The sequence below is a fragment of the Macaca mulatta genome, chromosome 19 (assembly GCF_049350105.2).
Source record: "Macaca mulatta isolate MMU2019108-1 chromosome 19, T2T-MMU8v2.0, whole genome shotgun sequence".
Taxonomy (NCBI): domain Eukaryota; kingdom Metazoa; phylum Chordata; class Mammalia; order Primates; family Cercopithecidae; genus Macaca; species Macaca mulatta.
This window is the reverse complement of record NC_133424.1, coordinates 48,296,526-48,317,970: the sequence shown is the minus strand read 5'-3', so window position 1 is coordinate 48,317,970 and position 21,445 is coordinate 48,296,526. Positions and strand designations below refer to the sequence as shown.

At 41.2% G+C, this 21,445-nt stretch overlaps 3 protein-coding genes across 4 annotated transcripts in view; 2 read left to right on the top strand and 1 right to left on the bottom strand.

Moving 5' to 3' along the window:
• LOC100424957 (uncharacterized) overlaps nt 1-12,869 on the top strand; it is a 28,109-nt gene extending 15,240 nt beyond the window's left edge. Inside the window, exons 3-6 of one of the 2 annotated variants that reach the window (XM_077982396.1) lie at nt 3,580-3,706; nt 3,977-4,069; nt 6,047-8,820; nt 11,268-12,869. In XM_077982396.1, coding sequence (XP_077838522.1) covers nt 3,580-3,706; nt 3,977-4,069; nt 6,047-8,064 — 2,238 coding nt within the window. In that variant the 3' untranslated portion in view covers nt 8,065-8,820; nt 11,268-12,869. Of the gene's footprint in view, nt 1-3,579; nt 3,707-3,976; nt 4,070-6,046; nt 8,821-11,267 lie in introns of those variants that run through there. The other variant, XM_002801200.4, reaches the window with a different exon arrangement.
• Nucleotides 1-21,445, bottom strand: part of ZNF875 (zinc finger protein 875) — a 406,705-nt gene that overhangs the window by 118,731 nt on the left and 266,529 nt on the right. The window lies entirely within an intron of this gene.
• LOC106994730 (uncharacterized) lies at nt 11,282-12,869 on the top strand. Its single transcript, XM_028839043.2, has one exon. It carries the CDS (start codon nt 11,282-11,284, stop codon nt 11,957-11,959), a length of 678 nt encoding a protein of 225 aa, XP_028694876.2. The 3' UTR covers nt 11,960-12,869.

Sequence of the window (21,445 nt, the reverse complement as noted above, 5' to 3'; positions counted from 1 at the left end):
GCAGCTGCCTTTTCTATAACCTTGATGATGTCCTGTCTAGTATTTTGATAAATTGCTAAGGTGAGGGAGGGATATTCAAGTCTCTAGTATACTTTCTTTAAATGTATATAGCTCCATGTGGTAATAGACATTCCTTTAATTGTGCAATTCCAAGTTAGATTTTTTTAATTTGGAGGATCATGTATTTTGTTTTCAATAAGCATTTTGTTATGAAAAAAATTAAATATATGCAAAAGTAAAGATAATAGTATAAAGATTCCTTTCACTGATTGTCCCTGTCACCCAGTTTCAGTCGTTATCAACATTCTGCCCTTTTTTTTTTTTGAGTTGGAGTCTTGCTCTGTTGCCCAGGCTGGAGTGCAGTGGCACGACCTCAGCTTACTGTAATCTCCACCTCCTGGATTCAAGTGATTCTCGAGCCTCAGCCTCCTGGGTTCAAGTGATTCTCGTGCCTCAGCCTCCTGGGTAGCTGGGATTACAGGTGTTTGCCACCATACCCAGCTAATTTTTGTATTTTTTGGTAGAGATGAGGTTTCTCCAACAGGCTGGTCTCAAACCCCTGACCTCAAGCAATCCACTTGCCTTGGCCTCCCAAAGTGCTGGGACTACAGGCATGAGCCCCCACACCTGGCCCATTCTGCCATTCTTACTTCATCTGAAACCACCTCCCATTCAGCAGCTAGATTATTTTAAAGCAAATCTAAGAAAAACATGTTTTGTCTAAAAATGCCTTGATACATGTCTCAAAGAGATATGAATTCCTTTTTTCTTTTTTCTTTAGCATAACCAGGAAGCTAATGTCACACAACAAAATAACAGTAATTCCTTGATACCATCTAATACCCACCATTTGCATTTCTCTAAATTGTCATAAATATGTTTTTAAGATTGGTTCATTTTAATTAGGAGCGAAAGTCCACAAGTCGCATTCAGTTAGTATGGCTCTTAAGTCTCTATTAATAAAGAAAATATTCCCTTCCATGTCCATTCTCTTGTAATTAATTTTTTGAAGAAGTGGGTCATTTGCTACCTTCTGAATTTAGCTGATGTCTTGGTCTTCATATTGTTCAGTATGTTTCACTCTCCCTCCCATTCCTGTGAATAGCTTGTTAGATCTGGAGGCTTGGTGAGATAGGGGTTTGGATTTTATTTTTTGGCAAGAATACTTCATGAGTAGTGTAATGAAATTAATTACTATGCCATGCCAGCAGGCCTACGAGAGCTGGTTCGTGGATGCAGATGTTACTAACTGATCTGTCCATTGTACACTTCCCTCAGCCTTTCAACTGAAACATTCCAACAGCCATTAATGATTATTGGCCCCGTTATTTCATTAGTAGTTATACATGGTGGTATTTTAATTTTATCCTAACTTCTTTATTTATTAGCTAGAATCATTCTATAAAGAACTTTTCCAGCCGGGCAAAGTAGTTCACACCTGTAATCCCAGCACTTTGGGAGGCCGAGGCAGGTAGATCATGAGGTCAGGAGATCGAGACCATCCTGGCCAGCATGGTGAAACCCTGTCTCTATTAAAAATACAAAAAATAGCCCGGTGTGGTGGCAGGTACCTGTAATCCCAGCTACTCGGGAGTCTGAGGTAGAGAATTGCTTGAACCCAGGAGGTGGAGGTTGCAGTGAGCCAAGATCGTACCACTGCACTCCAGCCTGGGTGACAGAGTGAGACTCTTGTCTGAAAAAATAAAAAAGAGCTTTTCCTCACCAGCTGTTTGGTTATCCTGTAATACAGAACTTTAAAAAACATTTAGATATAAATCTGATTACCTTAATTACCATTACTGAAAGTAAAAATTCCATCCTTTGACCAAACTGTTTTTCCTATACTGCTTTTCTGACACATCAGGCAGACTTCTCTCCATTTATATAAACCTGTTTGCTGTTCCCTAAACTTGTAGTGTATTTTTCTATCTCTAGACCCTTTATTCTCGTCTTTTCTGGGCATTGTCCCCCTCACCCCATATTCTGGGTTACACTTTGTATCTTCCAAGTTAAATTCGTCAACTCTATGGAATGTAAACTTACTCCCTCATGTAACATGTACTCTTTGTTTCTTTGGGCCCTCAGTGTGTTCCACATAAGGCATCTGCTTTCCAATAACTTAATGAATTTGTTATGTCTTCTTTTTTAAAAAACTTCATTTTTTAAAAATTTATTTATTTATTTTCTAATTTATTTTCAAAGTCTTGTTTTTTTTTTTTTTTTTTTTTTTTTTTGAGACGAGTCTTGCTTTGTCGCCCAGGCTGGAATGCAGTGGCGCAATCTCAGCTCACTGCCAGCTCCACCTCCCGGGTTCACGCCATTCTCCTGCCTCAGCCTCCCGAGTAGCTGGGACTACAGGCACCCGCCACTACGCCTGGCTAATTTTTTGTACTTTTAGTAGAGATGGGGTTTCACCGTGTTAGCCAGGATGGTCTCGATCTCTTGACCTTGTGATCCGCCCACCTCGGCCTCCCAAAGTGCTGGGATTACAGGCGTGAGCTACCGCACCCGGCCTATTTTCCACGTCTTTTAAGTTGCTAGAAGATTGGACACATTATTTCTGTGTTCCCAGGGCTAGCATAAGGGCTCGTCCTAAACTGATCAGAAAGTGTATCGCAGGTTATTCATCTAGTTGCTAGGAAACTAAAACAGCTTATTCAATTGCCAGTTTTGAAAAATGAGTAATCGACTGACTGTAGTAGAGAACAAATAGCAGAAATTGTTGTTGGGATTTCTGTGTTCCACAACATACATAAAACTATTTAATATGCACATATATAAAATATTTCTTAGAAATTCCCGGATTATACAGGTGTATACAGTTGTCAAAACTTTAAATGGTAAATTAAAGATTGGTCCTTTTAATTGTATGTCAATTTTACCTAAGAAAGGTTAACAAGTTTTACACCCTAGTTCATGCTTTCCATTTTGAAGTATTAGGAGAGGCTGGGCGCGGTGGCTCATGCCTGTAATCCCAGCATTTTGGGAGGCTGAAGCGGGTGGATCACCTGAGGTCAGCAGTTCAAGACCAGCCTGGCCAACATGGCAAAACCTGTGTCTACTATAAATAAAAAAATTAGCTGAGTGTGGTGGCGCATTCCTGTAATCCCAGCTACTCGGGAGGCTGAGGTAGGAGAATCGCTTGAACCTGGGAGGCAGAGGTTGCAGTGAGCCAAGATCATGCCGTTGCATTCCAGCCTGGGCAACAGAGCGAGACTCTGTTTCAAAAAAAAAAAAAAAAGAAGTATTAGGAGGAAGTGTGGTGTCATCTGCAGCTTACTTTGAAATGTACAAAGAAGCAAGATGGATAGATAAAAGAATGGCTTAGATGTATGATAAAGTAAGTAAAGTGTTAATGATAGATTCTAGGTGGTAGGTACACATTTCTTACTGTACAATTATTTTAAATTGTCTGTATGTTTGAAAATTTTCATAATAAAGTATTAGAGAAATGGGAGTGAGTTTTTAAAGAGAGAATGTAAATTTAAAACAACAAGAACCGTATTCCATATTCCTAAATATAGTCTCTCCAACCCCCTGAACTGACTATGCACATTGAACAGGAATGTGCCCTTACAGGGATCAGTGTCCTTCAGGGATGTAGCTATCGATTTCAGCAGAGAGGAATGGCGGCACCTGGACCCTTCTCAGAGAAATCTGTACCGGGATGTGATGCTGGAGACCTATAGCCACCTGCTCTCAGTAGGTAAGCACAGTCACCTTCATTTCTGAAAGGAGGCCTCACTGAGAATGCTTCCATTCTCATTGATGAATGCTATCTGCATCTTAAATAGGTGATGATTTTGTCCTTGATTTGTCTAGGATTCTTTATTTGTTTAGGGCACTCAGAATATTACCCTGAAAAGTTATGGTTACTTTTCTGAAGAAAAAATCTTCATCAAAGAATAAGAGTTTATTGGCTGGGCCCTGAAACACAATTAGCTGGACCCAGACCTTTATTATTTCCCATGAACAGGGTATCAAGTTCCTGAAGCAGAGGTGGTCATGTTGGAGCAAGGAAAGGAACCATGGGCACTGCAGGGTGAGAGGCCACGTCAAAGCTGCCCAGGTGAGTGAAGCGAGTGTGACTCGGGTAGATGGGTGATGGGAGGAAATCTCAGCTGTCTTGAGAAACACCAACACCCTTGGCATACTATTAAGATGCTTTTTCTGGAAAGTTCTGAATGTTTTTGTATTGCTTGATGCACCTTGGCCTCTCAGATCACTAAATGCATTCTCCCTGGATGACTTTTGTCATTTTTTTTTTTTTTGTCACAGCTTCAGTCACAGCCTGGGCTGTATTGTCTAGTCTGGAGTGCAGTGGCATGATCGCAGCTCACTGCAAATTCTACCTACTGGGTTCAAGCGATTCTCGTGCCTCAGCCACCCAAGTAGATAGGATTACAGGTGTGTGCCAGCCACCATGCCCAGCTAATTTTTGTATTTTTAGTAGAGGCAGGGTTTCACCATGTTGGCCAGGTTGGTCTCGAACACTTGACCTCAAGTGATCCACCCGCCTCGGCCTCCCAAAGTGCTGGGATTACAGGCGTGAGCCACTGAGCCTGGCTGACCTTTGTCACTTCTGTGTTCTTCTTTGGCTTTGTGGATTCTGAATCATGTGCCAGTCTGCTTCATTTATTTAGGAGAATTAAGAGATCTTTCTTTCTTGGTTATACTCATTTTCTTTAACATTCTTCTTTTCCCCTACATTCCCCATAGTCCTAGAATTTTTCTTTTACCTTACGACATTCACGGATCTGCTTTGTTTCAAAGTTACTCTGTCACACACTCCCACTACTGCTAGTCACCTTTCTTTTCTTTTTTTTCTTTCCTTTTTTTTTTTTTTTTTTTTTTTTTACTTTGAGATGCCTCAGAGCTTTCTGTCCAATCAGCCTCTCTTTTTGTTTTCTGCAGAGGAGTGGCCATGAAATTTCTTACTTCTTCCCAGTCCTTCATGCCTGGATAAGCTGATGACTTGGGGGTCACTGTTACTTAATCTTTGGGATTATCTTTCTGCTGTGTTTAACATGATTAATCGCCCTTCCTGACCTTTCTTCCTGATGGTGCTTGAGTGATTCCCCATTGACCAGGGTTCGTTTTTGTTGTTGATTTTGATTGCTTTATTTTTATAGTTTACCTGATGAGGTTTGAGTTGAATCATAGGCCTCAGTTTAAGATACACTATCGTCATGAGTCTGGGTCAGGATTCTCTCTTATTTATTTTTTGATTTATTCCTTTTTCTGTTTCCCCCACACCCATTTTTCTGCCTGTCATAAGCCACTGTTTTATATGATGGAAACATTTTTGATTTCATGCATGTTGTAAGTGAATTAAGAGTTTGGATCATTCGTTTATCTGAATGATGCTGTGGTATATATAGTGTTTTTTGCCTTACTTTTTCCACATCTGTCCATGGTGTTATCTGTTCATCTAGTTTATTTCCTCTAACTGCTGAATTGTTTTCCAGAATGTTTCCTATCAACACTATCACCGCCTTCCTCTTCACGTTACTCACCCTCACCCTTTTCTCTGTGTTCAGCCTGGATGAGTCATTTGTACCATACCCTCTAGCCTCTGCTAGCTGCTCTTTGAACTAAAATCACCTGTTTCTCATTTGAGCAGAGGAGTTTAGGTTTCAGACCTTATAGCAGGGAATCTCTGAAGAGGTTTCTTCCCATATTGAAAGAAAAGGGCATGATGAAAGTAGTGTGAGATTCTATTTTAGTCTAGAATAATTGTGACGATTGGTGACAAATAGAGAGCTATCAGCGGAGAAAATAAATATCAAAATGATGTTGCTTTCATCAAGAAAATATTGGTAACAAAGAGGCATTATGACTATAAGGATAGTAGAAAAATAATTCATGTGAACTCAAACATCATTTCTCCTCCCAAAAGACCCCATCAATGTGGCTCATTTGGAAATAGTTTAAAGCATAATTTAGATTTATACAGTCATAATAAAAATAATGCTTCAAAGAATGTTAAAAAGATTACCAAATGATAAAATGTCTTCCTATACTAACCATGAGTGTATTCCAACAGGAGAGAAATTATGGGACCATAATCAGTGTAGAAAAATCCTCACTTATAAACAAGTATCCTCTCGACCACAAAAAGTTTATCCCGGGGAGAAACCTTATGAATGCGCTGAATTTGAAAAGATATTCACCCAGAAGTCACAGCTCAAAGTACACCTGAAAGTTCTTGCGGGAGAAAAGCTCTATGTATGTATTGAATGTGGGAAGGCTTTTGTACAGAAGCCAGAATTTATTATACACCAGAAAACCCATATGAGAGAGAAACCCTTTAAATGCAATGAATGTGGAAAATCCTTTTTTCAAGTGTCGTCTCTCTTCAGACATCAGAGAATTCATACCGGAGAGAAACTCTATGAATGCAGCCAATGTGGGAAAGGCTTCTCTTATAACTCAGATCTCAGTATACATGAGAAAATTCATACTGGAGAGAGACACCATGAATGCACTGACTGTGGCAAAGCGTTCACACAAAAGTCCACACTCAAGATGCATCAGAAAATCCACACAGGCGAGAGATCCTATATCTGTATTGAATGCGGACAGGCCTTCATCCAGAAAACTCATTTGATTGCACACCGAAGAATTCATACTGGAGAGAAGCCATATGAGTGCAGTAACTGTGGCAAATCCTTCATTTCCAAGTCACAACTTCAGGTCCATCAACGCGTTCACACGAGAGTGAAGCCCTATATATGTACCGAATATGGGAAGGTCTTCAGCAATAATTCCAACCTCATTACACATAAGAAAGTCCAAATTAGAGAGAAATCTTCCATATGTACTGAGTGTGGGAAGGCCTTTACCTACAGGTCAGAGTTGATTATTCATCAGAGAATTCACACTGGAGAGAAACCGTATGAATGCAGTGACTGTGGAAAAGCCTTCACTCAGAAGTCAGCACTCACAGTGCATCAGAGAATTCATACAGGAGAAAAATCATATGTATGCATGAAATGTGGACTGGCCTTCATTCAGAAGGCACATTTGATTGCACATCAAATAATTCATACTGGAGAGAAACCTTATAAATGTGGTCACTGTGGGAAATTGTTTACTTCCAAGTCACAACTGCATGTTCATAAACGAATTCACACAGGAGAAAAACCCTACATGTGCAATAAATGTGGGAAGGCATTTACCAACCGGTCAAATCTCATTACACATCAGAAAACTCATACAGGAGAGAAATCTTATATATGTTCCAAATGTGGAAAGGCCTTCACCCAGAGGTCAGACTTGATTACACATCAGAGAATCCATACTGGGGAGAAGCCTTATGAATGCAGTACTTGTGGAAAAGCCTTCACTCAGAAGTCACACCTCAATATACACCAGAAAATTCATACTGGAGAGAGACAGTATGAATGCCACGAATGTGGGAAAGCCTTCAACCAGAAATCAATACTCATTGTTCATCAGAAAATTCATACAGGAGAGAAACCCTATGTATGCACCGAGTGTGGAAGAGCTTTCATCCGCAAGTCAAACTTTATTACTCATCAAAGAATTCATACTGGAGAGAAACCTTATGAATGCAGTGACTGTGGGAAGTCCTTTACCTCTAAGTCTCAGCTCCTGGTGCATCAGCCAATTCACACAGGAGAGAAACCCTATGTGTGTGCCGAGTGTGGGAAAGCCTTTAGTGGCAGGTCAAATCTCAGTAAGCACCAGAAAACTCATACCGGAGAGAAGCCCTACATCTGTTCTGAATGTGGGAAGACCTTTCGACAGAAGTCAGAGTTGATTACACATCATAGAATTCATACTGGAGAGAAACCGTACGAGTGCAGTGACTGTGGGAAGTCTTTCACTAAAAAATCACAGCTCCAAGTGCATCAACGAATTCACACCGGAGAGAAGCCTTACGTGTGTGCTGAGTGTGGGAAGGCCTTTACTGACAGGTCAAATTTAAATAAACATCAGACAACACACACTGGAGACAAACCCTACAAATGTGGCATCTGTGGGAAAGGCTTTGTTCAGAAATCAGTGTTCAGTGTCCATCAGAGCAACCATGCTTGAGAGAAACAGTGTGGGAAAACCCCACTGAGGGTTGGGTCTGATTGTACACTGTTGCATGCATGCAGCAGAAAAATATGTATATTATTGTAAATAAAAACAACCACATCAGAATGTCACACATGGCTGTTCTGGAGAGGGCCCCTGAGAAGGCACTGAATGAAGCGAGGGACCCTTCCTACATTGTCACCATCCCCAGTAAACCTTGGGGTATTATTCATACTGACAAGGAACCGAGTCAATTTGGTGAATAGGAAAAGCCTTCTCATGAAAACGACAATAGAACACTGTTACCAAATTCTTCATAAGAAAGATCATATTATGTTAATGATAATCCTATTTACTGTGGATTAGGTATAGTGCCAACAAATTGAATGATAAATCAACATAATACGTAGTTATTTTGATAGTGATGAATCCTAAGTTATGTAAGTTGTTCGTTGTGGAACACATTGTGTAACAGACTCGTGGGTGTTTTTCTTTCTCGTTCAAATTTACCACAGTTGGTCATTTCCAACCCTCATTCAATATTTCTATCAAGAAAGAGATGCTACAATGAAAAAAGAAAAAACCTTCATGTATACAGATATAAACCTCAGAATGTATGTTGAGTCCCCATTGTCATCTAGCACCAAGACTTGCAACCCCCTCAGTATCTACCAGGACTGTCTCTCAACCTCACAGGCCCTCAGCACGTTGTGTTTTGACCCCCAGCACAGTGTCTTGTGAACTCCCATCGCCTTCAAGAAAGCTTCTGAGGTAAGAATTTTCAGGTCATCTGAGACAACTTAAATCTCCCTTCTGCTTTCGCAGTTCTTCCAACTCAGTTGCCTTTTTTTCTTTTTTTTCATTACTTATCACTGACTTGAAGCTTAGCATTTGGCTTCCTTAATGATGTGACTTTCATGTAACAGATTAATAACTTATGTGAAAATCAACACAACCATATGGTTAGGGCTGGAAAGGACCACAATGCCTGGCTATTTTTCCCATTTTACCTTACTCTTAGATGTGTGTCACACTTCATCAGTTCCAGGAAATAGTTTCTGGAGATCTCCTCATTACCTCTTTTACAATCACCTCACTCCAGCATGATGTCTGTTACCTCCTCCCACTTGTGACCACGTCTAGTAAGGTCCACTCTCCATTCTGCGTGATGACCACTTATTACAATCCTCAGAATCGGGGACAGTGGTGTGCCCCCCGCAATACAATGGTTACTATCTCCTGATACTTTTATTACACTTCTAGCAGGATGTCTTGTGGTCCCCCTTATTGATTTTTCCCTCAGAATGATCTCCCATTACTCACCTAGCAGTATCTAACTGTCCCTAACCCAGCATGTGGGAATGCCTTCGATACGGTGGATGCTGTTGACTTCCTTCCTTTCATTCAGGTAAGGGCAGTGGCTTACAATGAACCATAATGTCCACCTTTCCCAACTGTATTTTGGAGCCTCTTCTGTCCCCTTCTTTATAGGACCCCAGTTTAAAAAAACAAAAACTAGCCCAATGTCTATTGATGCCCATTAATCACTAACACAGTGTCTGACCCCTCCTTAAATTTTGATGGTATCTCTTGGCTCCCCATTGGCCCCTGTTAATCCAATGTCTGCTGATTCCCAACTTCCCACATTGCTTCATGAGGTGCCTTAGTCACTCTTGCCTACTGTACTTTCTCCAAAATTGCATCTCCATGTTTGCTTGATCATGATCCCTGGAAGATGGTGATGAGGACGAGGTCCCAGCTTCATAGACCATTTCCTCTGAGGTCCCCCCAAGGCACAATGGAATGATGGACCCAGGGTGGGCCAAGGATGATCTGGAGATCTCAGGAGATCACAAGCTGGGCTTCCTGTCTACTACATGAGTAGTGGTGTGAGCAGAACAGTGAAAGCTGTCTATGTTGGTTCAAATTCTGGTGCCAACACTGATCCACGTAGGGACTCTCAGCCTTCACAGAAACCTCCTCTGGGCCTCAATTGCCTCACTTGTAAAATGGGATTATGGGAGAATGAAGTGACTTTTTTTGGGTCACCTGATAGAGGGGATCTGAGCCAGCAGGGCCCAATGAGAGCATCCTGTTAATATTAGTCATCAGTCAACATAAGCATCTGACTATCCTCCGTATGCCCAAGCCTTATGAAGGGAAACAATTTGTTGTAAATGACTTTTGATTATTTCTCTTATATATGTATTGTAACAATATTATAGTACTTACATCTATGTGTATATGCATATACCCATATGTACAGAAGGCTCTATTTTTTAGAGTGGTTTTAGGTTCAAAGCAAAATTGGGTAGAAATTACAGAGGTTTCCCATATATCCCCTGATCCACATATGCATAGCCTCCCACATTATCAGCATTCCTCTCAGAGTAGTATATTTGTTATAATTGGTGAACCTCCACTGACACTCATTGTCACCCCAAGTCTCTAGGGTTCATTCTTGGTGTAACACCATAGAATGTATCTTGTACTTTCCGCTTGTTGGAACAAGTGGATCATGGCACGTATCCACCGTTATACACAGAGTAGTTTCACTGCCCTAAAAATCCTCTGTGTTCTGCCTGTCTTCCCTTTGTCCCCTCTAACCCTGGCAACCTTTTTTCTGTCTCCATAGTTTTACCTTTTACCGTTTATATCATATAGTTGAAATCATACAGGTTGTAGCCTTTTCAGATTGACTTCTTTCACTTAGTAATGCAGATTTAAGTTTCCTCCATGTCTTTTCATGGCTTGATATTGCACTTCTTTTTAGCGCCAAATTATGTTCCATTGTCTGGAGGTTTATTTATTCACCTACTGAAGGACTGTCGGATGCTTCCAAGTTTTGGCAATTATAAGGAAAGCTGCTATAAATATCTGTGCAGGCTTTTTGTGTGGACATAACTGAAATATTTTTAATGTTATATTTATTGAGGTATAATTTACATTGAGTAATATTCACACTTTTTAGTGTAGAGCTCTGAGTTTTGACAATTGTATCTAATCATGAAATCAACATTACAATCAAGAGAAAGAACTGCTCTAATTTCTTTCTTATCATATATATGCATGAAATGTGGACTGGCCTTCATTCAGAAGGCACATTTGATTGCATATCAAATAATTCATACTGCAGAAAAACCTTATAAATGTGGTCACTGTGGGAAATTGTTTACTTCCAAGTCACAACTCCATTTTTCATAAATGAATTCACACAGGAGAAAAACCCTACATGTGCAATAAATGTGGGAAGGCATTCACCAACCGGTCAAATCTCATTACACATCAGAAAACTCATATAGGAGAGAAATCTTATATATGTTCCAAATGTGGAAAGGCCTTCACCCAGAGGTCAGACTTGATTACACATCAGAGAATCCATACTGGGGAGAAGCCTTATGAATGCAGTACTTGTGGAAAAGCCTTCACTCAGAAGTCACACCTCAATATACACCAGAAAATTCATACTGGAGAGAGACAGTATGAATGCCACGAATGTGGGAAAGCTTTCAACCGGAAATCAATACTCATTGTTCATCAGAAAATTCATACAGGAGAGAAACCCTATGTATGCACTGAGTGTGGAAGAGCTTTCATCCGCAAGTCAAACTTTGTTACTCATCAAAGAATTCATACTGGAGAGAGGCCTTATGAATGCAGTGACTGTGGGAAGTCCTTTACCTCTAAGTCTCAGCTCCTGGTGCATCAGCCAGTTCACACAGGAGAGAAACCCTATGTGTGTGCCGAGTGTGGGAAGGCCTTTAGTGGCAGGTCAAATCTCAGTAAGCACCAGAAAACTCATACGGGAGAAAAGCCCTACATCTGTTCTGAATGTGGGAAGACCTTTCGACAGAAGTCAGAGTTGATTACACATCATAGAATTCATACTGGAGAGAAACTGTATGAGTGAAAGAGACTTTTTAGTCCCTTTTCCCACTCCCAGACCTTGGCAATCACCAGTCTGTTTCTGTCTCTATAGTTCTGCCTTTTCCATAATATTGTATAAGTGGAGTCACTGTGTGTGTGTGTGTGTGTGTGTGTGTGTTTTGTATGTGTATATATATCTCCTTTTGAGTCGGAGTGCTTTCATTTAACGTGATGTGTTTGAGATTCATCCATATGGTTATATGAAAACAAATGGAAAATAAGGTGATGAAAAGATGCTCAACATCTTTAATTATCAGGAAAATCCAAATTAAACCGCAATGAGATACTGCTATAGAATGGGCTTTTAGAATGGCTAAAAATGAAAATGTACCATACATTGGCGAGAATACAGACTGATGGAAATTTCCCTGCGTTGCTTGTAGGAATATAAAATGGTCTGTCCACTCTGCACAAAAGTTTGGCAGCTTCTTACACTATTAACCATACATTGATCATATGACTCAGCAACCCCACACTTAGGTGTTTACCTTAGATGAAATAAAAATTCTGTTTACATGAAAACCTACACTCCAATGTTCACAGCAATTGTATAATTGCCAAAATGAGGAAACAACACAAATGTACATCAGTGGATGAGAGATTAAACACATTGTGTGCACCGATTCTATGGAGGGCTGCTCAGATATAAAAAATGGTTTATTGACACCTGCTACAACATGGATGAATCTCAAAAGTACTGTTATATTTTACCATGTGATAACTTGAATTACATTTGATAAAAGATTTATAAATGTAAATAACTAGATTTATATATTTTAATTTTATATGCACCTGTCATCACATACTATAGGAAATTGTGTCTACAGTATGTTATATAGCATATTGTACTATTTATTACTGTATATTCCTTCAATAAAATAGTTTGTATTTTATAGAATAGTACCTGTTTTATAGTATATATTTTATTTTATATGATTACCTAATTTTAATATTTTACATATCAAACTTTCACATAATATTTTGGTTATTTCTACTTTCACATAGTTGCATTTAATGTTTGTAGTGTAAAGATAGAACTACAATAAAAGAGGCTATAGGGTCCAGAGAGCCCGCAGTTGGAGTTAGTCAACATTTTTATTTGTCAGGCATCTCAATTCTGGCTGTTTTAACATCAAGGATGCTTTCTCTGGCTTTGAGCCTTTTCATTGACCGTTTTGAGAGTACTCTGCTTCTCCAGCACCCATGCATCTTGCTTTCCTCTTCCACCTTTGGAGTGCTTCCACCCCCATGGCATCCTTCCATTGAGGTAACACATCTCTAGGCTCACTTGCTGCTCCCTTATTTTGTACTATATTTGCATTGCAAATACTACTACTATCTGACCTGATTAAATATTCCTTTTTTTTGGTTTCTCATCCCTCTTCCTCACTGGATCATCAGCCTTATGAGACCCAGACTTTGTCTGTCTTGTTTCTGCTGTATCCCAGGCACCCAGCACGGTGCCAGCTCAAAGCAGACGCTCAGTACAAGCTTGTTAAATGGATGAATGAATAATAGCAATAATATTGAGGTTGACCAAATGCCCCACACAGATTGGTTACATGCGTGGGGAAGTTGGTGGGGTGGGTTCAGGTCTTCTAATTCAAGATTTAATGCCTCCTCCCACCATGGTCCAGCACACCCAGCTCTAACTCCACATCAGGGCAGTGCCCAACTGAGTATCCTACCTACCTACATTCCCCACTGTTTACAAGATCTCCTAACTTAGCCTCCTCCTGGTCACAGTGTCAGGCCACGTAGAGGGGGAAAGGGGCAGTAGTGGGAGATCCATAGGCAGGGGGCCACTCCCATCAGCATCTACCCTAGCACTTTCTATCCTGTATCCCATTGTCAGTGTCATCTGCTCCACCTCCTCCACTTGAGCAGCCGCTGGAAATTGTGGAACCCCAGGAGCAAGAGGAATGTGGCAGGGCTGAGAGTTCTGGGGCTCAGGTGCCTTGTTGGATAATGGATGTGACGCAGTGTGGCAGATATTGACCCTGTGGCCAAAGTCAGCTTAAAGCCAAGGTTGTCATGGACACTTCCCATAATGCCAGGATGAATCACACCCTCCACCCTTAGCATTCAACTGGGCTACTAGTGCCAAATAGTGACTATTTTTTTAGTTTTTTCAGATGGAGTCTCGCTCTGTCGCCCAGGCTGGAGTGCAGTGGCGCGATCTTGGCTCACTGCAACCTCTGCCTCCCAGGTTCAAGGGATTCTCCTGCCTCAGCCTCCGAGTAGCTGGGATTACAGGCACCCGGCACCACACCTAGCTATTTTTTTTTTTTTTTTTTTTTTTTTTTTGAGACGGAGTCTCTCTCTGTCCCCTGGCTGGAGTGCAGTGGCGCAATCTCGGCTCACTGCAAGCTCTGCCTCCCGGGTTCCTGCCATTCTCCTGCCTCAGCCTCCCAAGTAGCTGGGACTACAGGCGCCTGCCACCGCGCCCGGCTAATTTTTTGTATTTTTAGTAGAGACGGGGTTTCACCGTGGTCTCGATCTCCTGACCTTGTGATCCGCCCGCCTCGGCCTCCCAAAGTGCTGGGATTACAGGTGTGAGCCACCGCGCCCGGCCTAATTTTTTGTATTTTTAGTAGAGACGGGGTTTCACCACATTGGCCAGGATGGTCTCGATCTCCTGACCTCATGATTTGCCCACCTCAGCCACCAAAGCTTTGGGATTACAGGCCTGAGCCACCGCACCCAACCCAATGTGACTATTATCTATGGTATATCCTACCCCACCCCACTATACTCTACTCCACATTCCTCATATCATACCATACCATACACCATGCCATACCATACCACTTACAGTTATACTTAATTCTACAATTACATTGTTTCTATTAATGATTTTAAATATAATCAACACAATTATACTTTATAACAAATATCAGAATCCTTGTCATTATTTATTCTATGCCTCTAAATTATTCAGATATCATAAATAGCAACGTATCAATTCCGATGCTGAGAAATCCTCTGTCTCTGCTAGTTTCTGCCACCTTCAGGTGTTTGTTATATAAACACAGGAGTCCCATCCCTGGGGTGATGTTTTCCACCCTCTGTGAATTCAGCACAGTGAGGTTGTAACCTTAGTGATTTTATTATGGTGTTATTTTAATATTTATTATAACAAGGAATACTGCTATTAAAACAAAAAATGGTGTTCTCTGTTTACATTTGTGAAAAGGACAATATAAGAAGCACATTAGTACAATCATTTGAGTTATATTAAGTTTGTGCCTACAATAAATGCCAATCCTGAAAACCCATGGTGTGTTCCATTATATTGTGGAAAATGGGCACATTTACAATACAGTGTTGACTGCTGCTATGGTCTAAATTTGTGCCTCCCCCCACCAAATTTACATATTGAAATCAGTTTCCCATTGAGATAATATTAAGAGGATGGAGTCTTTGGTAGGTGATTAGGTCATGAGGGTTTTGCTTTCAGGAATGCAATTCATGGGCTTACAAAAGAGGGCCAAGGGAGTTTCTCTTCCTTTCTGCCATGCGAGAACACAGCAAGCAGTCGCCATCTATGAAGCAGACAATCCTCGCCAGACACTGAATGTGCTGGCATCTTGATCTTGGACTTTTCAGCCACCAGAACTGTGAGCAATAAATTTTTCTTGTTTATAAATCCCCCAGCCTAGGGATTTTGTTATAGCATCCCAAACAGACTAGGACAACCATATTAATTATTTGTCGCTAGTTGTATGTAACATATTACTCAAAACTTAGTGGCTTAACGTAATAATAAACACTTATCCTCCCACACACTCTCTGAGGGCTGGAAATCTAGGCACAGTTTAGCTAGGTGATTCTGGCTCAGGAACTCTCATGAGGTTGCAATCAGGATGTTGGCCGGAATTGCAGTCATCTGAAGGCTAACTGGGGCTAATTGGATCTGATTCTAAGCTCACATGACTATGAGCAGAAGGTGAAAGCCTCAGTTTCTCACCTCATGGAACCCACCATAAGAATACTTGAGTGTGTTCACCACATAGTGAATGTATTGGTTACAGTGGTCAATTCTATTTATCGTGAAAGAGGACTTTGTACAGAGTTTGAATATCAGGAGATAAGATTGATTGAGGGCAATCTTGGAGGCTGGCTACCACACTGATATTGTGGTTATTTGCATTTATGTTACCATTATCGTTGCAATTGATACCACTGTTGAATAATGACAATCTTGTAACCCAGAGGGAAATAGTCTGCACATTATAAGGTCTTTGTGAAGCATAAATGATGTGGCACCCAGTACACAGTGCTAATTGTGATGACAATAATGATGACAGCAGATTTTAGTTAAGTGTTTAATGTGTACCAGGCCATGTTCTAGGTTCGTTCAATCCTCTAATGCTTGAGATGAGCACAATTATACTTGTTTCCCGCACAAAGAATGTGTCACGGAGGAATAAAGGAATTTTCCAAGATCACAAAACTTGTAAATAGCACAGGGAAATTCAAACCCAGGCTGGCTGACTACAGAGTCCATTCTATTAACCCCTATGCAATGCTGCACCTGAAAGGACATCATTACTGTGATCACTCCCAGGCTTGGTTATAGTGTATGTGATCATGCTGTAGTTATAAAGTAGTACAGTGGTAATAGTGTAGCCATAATACTTCTCCTGAGAAGGCTGGTTACTCCTGCATCCCCGCCCCATAGGAAGAGGACATTGTTAACATCATCATTATCATTATTTTAATATTATAACCCTGCCTATTATAACAGTGACATACACTTACATCTTTACATGATATGGCTTTATGTCTTACTTACTCTCCTGGGAGTCTTTCCCTAAGATTTATAAACCTAAAATCCTAAACCACTCCCTGACTGAATGGACCCCCTTGTGGCCAAGGGGACCCCAGAAAACTCTTTTTGTTGTTGTTGTTTTTGAGACAGAGTTTTGCTCTTGTTGCCCAGGCTGGAGTGCGGTGGCACCATCTTGGCTCACTGCAACCTGTGCCTCCGAAGTTCAAGGGATTCTCCTGCCTTAGCCTCCCGAGTCGCTGGGACTACAGGCATGCACCACCACGCCCAGCTAATTTTGTATTTTTAGTAGAGATGGGGTTTCTCCATGTTGGTCAGGCTGGTCTTGAACTCCCAGCCTCAGGTGATCTGGCTCCCTCAGCCTCGCAAAGTGCTGGGATTACAGGTATAAAGCCGCCGTGCCCGGCCCCCAGAAAACTCTTAAATACTTAGTTCCCAGCCATGACAGGATGGAAGGTTAGACAGGCCTCATTATACCCTTCTCTTTTGTGGTTTAAATATAACAACTGACCAACATGAATGCTAAAACAGAGATCATAAGATTGACAGAACAGATGCTTTGTGGCAATAAGACATAAACTGGACGCAAGGCCATGCCAGGCAAGGAATAGGTCACATCTCCCTATACTTAAGGAATAAATTATTTTCTGACCAGGCGCGGTGGCTCACGCCTGTAATCCCAGTACTTTGGTAGGCTGAGGCGGGAGGATCACCTGAGGTCAGGAGTTCGAGACCAGTCTGACCAACATGGAGAAACCCGTCTCTACTAAAAATATAAAATTAGCTGGGCGTGGTGGCACATGCCTGTAATCTCAGCTACTCGGGAGGCTGAGGCAGGAGAATCACTTGAACCCAGAAGGCGGAGGTTATAGTGAGCTGAAATCATGCTTCTGCACTCCAGCCTGGGCAACAAGAACGAAACTCCGTCTCAAAAAAAAAAAAAAAAAAAAAAAGAATAAAGTATGTTCTAACTGCCACAAGGTTTTTTTTTTTTTTCCTCTCTGGCAGCTAAACAAGCACTGGCCTCAACATAAACAATATTAAAACAATTTTCAGCTCCACCAGATGCTGACTGACCCCACCCCCTATTCCACCAGCTGTAACTATAGCTTTGACCGGACAAGAGACTAACTTCAGTAACTTTCTCCTGATGAAAAGACCACTGAGCACAGACTGGTCCTGGCTAGTATACACACACTGCGCACTTGTATGGCTTCCTGACCTGAAAAGACCTTTTGATATATAGTAGAGACAGGGTTTGTACTAAAAAAAAAAAAAAAAATTAGCTGGGCGTGGTGGCACACAACTGTAGTCCTAGTTACTCGGGAGGCTGAGGCAGGAGAATCGCTTGAACCCGAGAGGCAGAGGTTACAGTGAGCCGAGATCCCACCACTGCACTCCAGCCTGGGCTACAGAGCGAGACTCTGTCTTAAAAAAAAAAGTAACTAAAAAAAAATAAAATGACTCTGCTGAGTTTGTGTGTAAGGCAGGTGGAAGAGTCCTTGATTGTAAACATAAGCTTATAGTTCTGGGAATTGGCAGTCAGCTGCAGTCACTCAATGGAAGGCCGCAGTGCGGAATGTCGGGAATACGGGGCCAGCTTCCCAGGTCTCACCTGGGTGCTGTAATATAAAGCTGTCTCTTCTGGCTCTGGAATGATATTGCGGAAGAATAAAAGTGATTCCACGCAGTCTCCAGTTTGGCCAAGAAGAAAAATGATTCATCTAACAGGTGGGATGAGGGTCTCCCTCAATGGGAACTGAAAACTTCAAAGTAAAAGTAAAGAAGCTTCCAGAACCAAGGGTAGCTCCAGGCTTTTGGTTGTTGAAGCTTTATAGTCAGGAACCCTATCCACCTGTGTGACGTGTGATGGTTGTGGTTAACGTCACACATGTCAAAGGAGAGGAGTATCCTTTGGAGGGTGCTATGAACTAAACTGTGTCCTCCCAAAATTCAGAGGTTGAAGCCCTAACCCTCAATGTGGCTATTTTGGAGATAGAGCTTTTAGGAGGTAATTGAAGTTAATTAAGGTCATAAGGGTGGGATCCTCATCTGATAGAATTGGTGGTCTTACAAAAATAGGAAGAGGGGCTCTCTCTCTCTTTCTGTCTGTCTCCTGCATCTAGGAAAAGCCATATGAGGACATAGCAAGAAGGCAGCCATCTGCAAGCCAGGAAGAGAGCCCGCACCAAAAGTGGACCATGCTGGCACCTTATCTCGGACTTTCCAGCTTCCAGAACTGTGAGAAAATTAATTTTTGTTGTTTAAGCCACTGAGTATATGCAATTTTGTTATGGCAACCCAAGTTAAGATAGAGGAAATATTGATTAGGTAGGATCCAATGGAGCTACCCTTTTTACCTTCCCTTCGTGGGCCACTAAGTACTGATATGGATATGTTAACTTTAAGAAAAACTACAGATTTTTTTTCTTTCTTTCTTTCTTTTTTTTTTTTTTTGAAATGGAGTCTTACTCTGTTGCCCAGGCTGGAGAGCAGTGGTGTGATCTCGGCTCACTGTAACTTCCGCCTCTCAGGTTCAAGTGATTCTCCTGCCTCAGCCTCCCGAGTAGCTGGGATTACAGGTGCATGCCACCAGGTCTGGCTAATTTTTTTGTATTTTTAGTAGACATGGGGTTTCACATGTTGGAACTGTCTTGAACTCCTGACCTCAAATCATCCACCCACCCTGGCCTCCCCAAATGCTGGGATTACAGGCGTGAGCCACTGTGCCTGGCCATACACTATTTAAATGTAAAAAACAGAGGAGACTTTATTTTTTATAAAGGGTTGCAGCCAGCAAAGTGGCCGTCCACAGACTGGGTAGTGTGCCTCTGGCCACGACCAGAAATAGGCATTCCGAAGGAGGAAGTGTTGGGGCAGGAGCCTGATGCTGAACAGGTTGACTAAACATACATATTCAACATATTATGCATTTGTCAAAACTCAGCAAATGGTACACTTAAGATTTATGCATTTTGTTGCATGCAAATTGTACATAAGAAACATGCAACAATCATTAAAAGACAGAGACTGTCAAAGTGCATATAAAAATAAGACCCAATTATTTGTTGTCTACAAAAAAACTCATTTAATTGCTTTTCTCTTTTTTCCCAAGTTTTATTTTGGATTGAGCGGGTACATGTGCAAGTTTGCTAGATGAGTATATTGTGTGATGCTGAGGTTTGGGGTACACATGATCCTGTCACTTGGGTAGTAAGTTTACTACCTAATAGGTAGTTTTTCAGCCCATATCCTCCTTTCTCTCTCCCTCCTCTAGTCATCCCCAGTGACTATCGTGCCCATCTTTATGTCCAGGTGTACTCAATGCTTAGCTCCCACTTATAAGTGAAAGCATGTGGTGTTTGGTTTTCGGTTGCCACGTTAATTAGCTTAGGATAATGGCCTCCAACTGGATCAATGTTGCTGCAAAGGACATGATTTCACTCTTTGCTGTGGCTGTGTAGTATTCCATTGTTGTGGCTGTGTAGTGTTCCATGGTATGTATGTAATACATTTTCTGTATCCAGTTCACTATTGGTGGGCACCTCGGTTAATTCCTTGTCTTTGCTATTGTGAATAGCACTGCAATGAAGATGAACATATGAGTGCATGTGTCTTTTGGAAGAGCAATTTATTTTTCCGTTGTGTATATACCCAGGAATGGGGTTGTCAGGTCAAATAGTAGTTCTAGGGTCTTTGAGAAATCTCCAAACTGCTTTCCACAGTGGCTGAACTAAATTTACATTCCCACTAACAGTGTATACGCATTCCCTCTTCTGCACAGCCTTGTCATCACCTGTTACCTTTTTTACAATCGCCATTCTGACTGGTGTGAGATGGTATCTCATTGTGGTTTTGATTTGCGTTTCTCTAATGATTAGTGATGATGAACATTTTTTCATGTTTGTTGGACACGTGTATGTCTTCCTTTGAGAAGTGTTTGTTCATGTCTTTTGCCCATTTTAAAATTGATTTATTTGTTTTTTGTTTGATTTGTTTAGGTTCCTTATAGATTCTGAATGTTAGACCTTTGTTACATGCATAGTTTGTTAATATTTTCTCTCATTCTGTAGGTTGTCTCTTTACTTTGTTAATAGTTTCTTTTGCTATGTAGAAGATCTTTAGTTTTATTAAGTCCCATTTGTCAATTTTTGTTTTTGCTGCAATTGCTTTTGAAGACTTAGCCATAAGTTCTTTGCCAAAGCTAGTGTTGAGGAGGGTATTTCCTATGTTTTCTTCTAGGATTTTTATAGTCTGAGGTCTTTTTTATTTTCTTTTTTCTTTTTTTCACCCTGTCACCCAGGCTGGAGTGCAGTGGCATGATCTTGGCTCACTGCAACCTTTGCCTCCTAGATTCAAACCGTTCTCCTGCCTCAGCCTCCTGAGTAGTGGGGATTACATGCACCTGCCATCATGCCCGGCTAATTTTTGTGTTTTTAGTAGAGACGGGGTTTCACCATGTTGGCCAGGCTGGTCTCAAACACCTGACCTCAGGTGATCGGCCCGCCTTGGCCTCCCAAAGTGCTGGGATTACAGCTGTGAGCCACCGCACCTGGCCTGAGGTCTTACATTTAATCTTTAGTCCACCTCAAATTAATTTTTGTACATTTTGAAAGATAAGAGTCCAGTTTCATTCTTTTGCATATGTCTAGCCAGTTATCCCAGCATTGTTTATTG